At 40.2% G+C, this 1,834-nt stretch overlaps 1 protein-coding gene across 1 annotated transcript; it reads left to right on the forward strand.

Annotated features, from left to right (window-relative positions):
* Nucleotides 1-200: 200 nt before the first annotated feature.
* On the forward strand, nt 201-1,631 carry LOC107061160 (uncharacterized). Its single transcript, XM_015309996.1, has one exon. It carries the CDS (start codon nt 201-203, stop codon nt 1,629-1,631), a length of 1,431 nt encoding a protein of 476 aa, XP_015165482.1.
* Nucleotides 1,632-1,834: the final 203 nt, after the last annotated feature.

A 1,834-nucleotide genomic window follows, 5' to 3' on the forward strand; every position in this document is an offset into this window, starting at 1 on the left:
GTTATTATACTATTGCACGATTGTAGACACCTGAACTGTAAGGCATGTCGTTGATTACGCAAGCATCAAAATGGCGCCGCTACCGGGGAGTGTTGTTATTTGAGAATTTTTAGATTAGTAGATTTTTTGTTCTCCTTAGTTGTAGTCTACTAACATAATTTTTAGTTTTGTTTTGAGTGTTTGTGTGTTTCAACAGCCATATGAGTGTGAACGGCGAAAATAGCTTCCAAATAGGCCATCCAATGGGGTATGCTTTTCATCGAGACGATATTGATAATATCAATAGTGTGTACAACCCTGCCCAAGTGGGTGAGATGGGTGCAATTTGCATGCCACAAGCAGACGGAAGTGCAACATTTGAGGTTACTAGCACAACACTATATCTCATACATTCAAGAGGCTTATATGGAGGGTTGGAGCATGAAGATTCATATGAACATATACGAAGCTTCATAGAAGTGTGGATCCCTCTATCATTCAAAAATCTATCGCACAAATGCATACGGCTGTGCCTATTTCCATTATCATTAACAGTGGAGACCACTAAGTGGTTGGTCAAGCTTCCAAAGAACTCCATCAAGTCATGGGAAGAGTTGGTTACGGCTTTTTATGAAAGATTCTTCCCTCCATCAAAGATGATGAAACTGAGAGACGACATTCAAAACTTTAATCAAAAGGAGGGCGAACCAATTCACGAATCATGGACACGATTTAAGAGATTTTTGCAAAAATGTCCAACGCATGGACTGCCAAGTGAGTTATTGCTTCAATATTTTTACCGTAGTCTAGATTCAGTTAATAAAGGGATAGCTGATCAGCAGGTGCAAGGAGGAATAATGTTACAATCATTTGAAGTAGCCTCATTCCTCCTAGATGGCATGACTGGAGTAAATCAAGCATGGTACACAAAAGATGAAAAAGTTTCCCCAGTATGCTTCAGATTAACACAAGAACAACTCGATAAAGAAAGGGAGAGGGACGAAAACATCAAAAAGATGTTGTCTCAAATGGAAGTGATACAAGAGCACATGAAGGGGACGTATGGAGTATTTCGAGTTGAGGAGGGTTCTTCTTCTGGTTACTTAAGACATAGGGAGAATCAAGGTTGGAACTCCAAAAGAGTTGAGGGGGGTTTTTCATCCGGTTACTTAAGACTGGGGGAGAATCAAGGTTGGAACTCTATAAGATATAAGGAGGGTTTCCACCCACGCTATCAACAGCGAGGCAGAATTCAAGGTTGGAACCATTATAGGGGTGAAGAACCAAGGAGATATTGTCATGATTGGGCTGAGCAAGATGATCATGAGGAAAACCATACTCAATTGAATGAAAGCCCAAAATCAAAAGGGAGTGCAAGTAGTCCTCGAGTAAATGATCTATTGTCACACATACTTGATAAAGTTGAGGGCTCTGATGATTTGCTAAAAGGGATGAGAGATGACATTTCATCATTAAACAGTAAAGTGAATTCTCATGCTGATTCCATCAGAACACTAGAAGGTCAATTGAGTCTATTATCAGCTCAATTAACATCCAGGACACTGATGGAAGATAATGAAAGGGGGTTGGCTGTAGTTACCCGTAGTGGAAAGATGGCAAAAGGGAATGTGATGGAGGATGAGGATCCTTGAGTGTGGGAAAAGAGCCAGGGTATAGAGGAACAAGAATTGCCTAGTCCATAAAACCTTGCCAAAGAACCACAAGAGGATGCAGATCAACATGTTCAAGTTCCAAAAGTCACGCATCCTTTACCCAAAATACCTCCACCATTTCCTCAACGTTTGAAAAGGAAGAATGAAGATGAGAAGTTCAAATTTTTTTTGTTAGTATTCAA

The sequence above is a fragment of the Solanum tuberosum genome, unplaced genomic scaffold, assembly GCF_000226075.1.
Source record: "Solanum tuberosum cultivar DM 1-3 516 R44 unplaced genomic scaffold, SolTub_3.0 scf00119, whole genome shotgun sequence".
In the NCBI taxonomy this organism is placed as follows: Eukaryota; Viridiplantae; Streptophyta; class Magnoliopsida; order Solanales; family Solanaceae; genus Solanum; species Solanum tuberosum.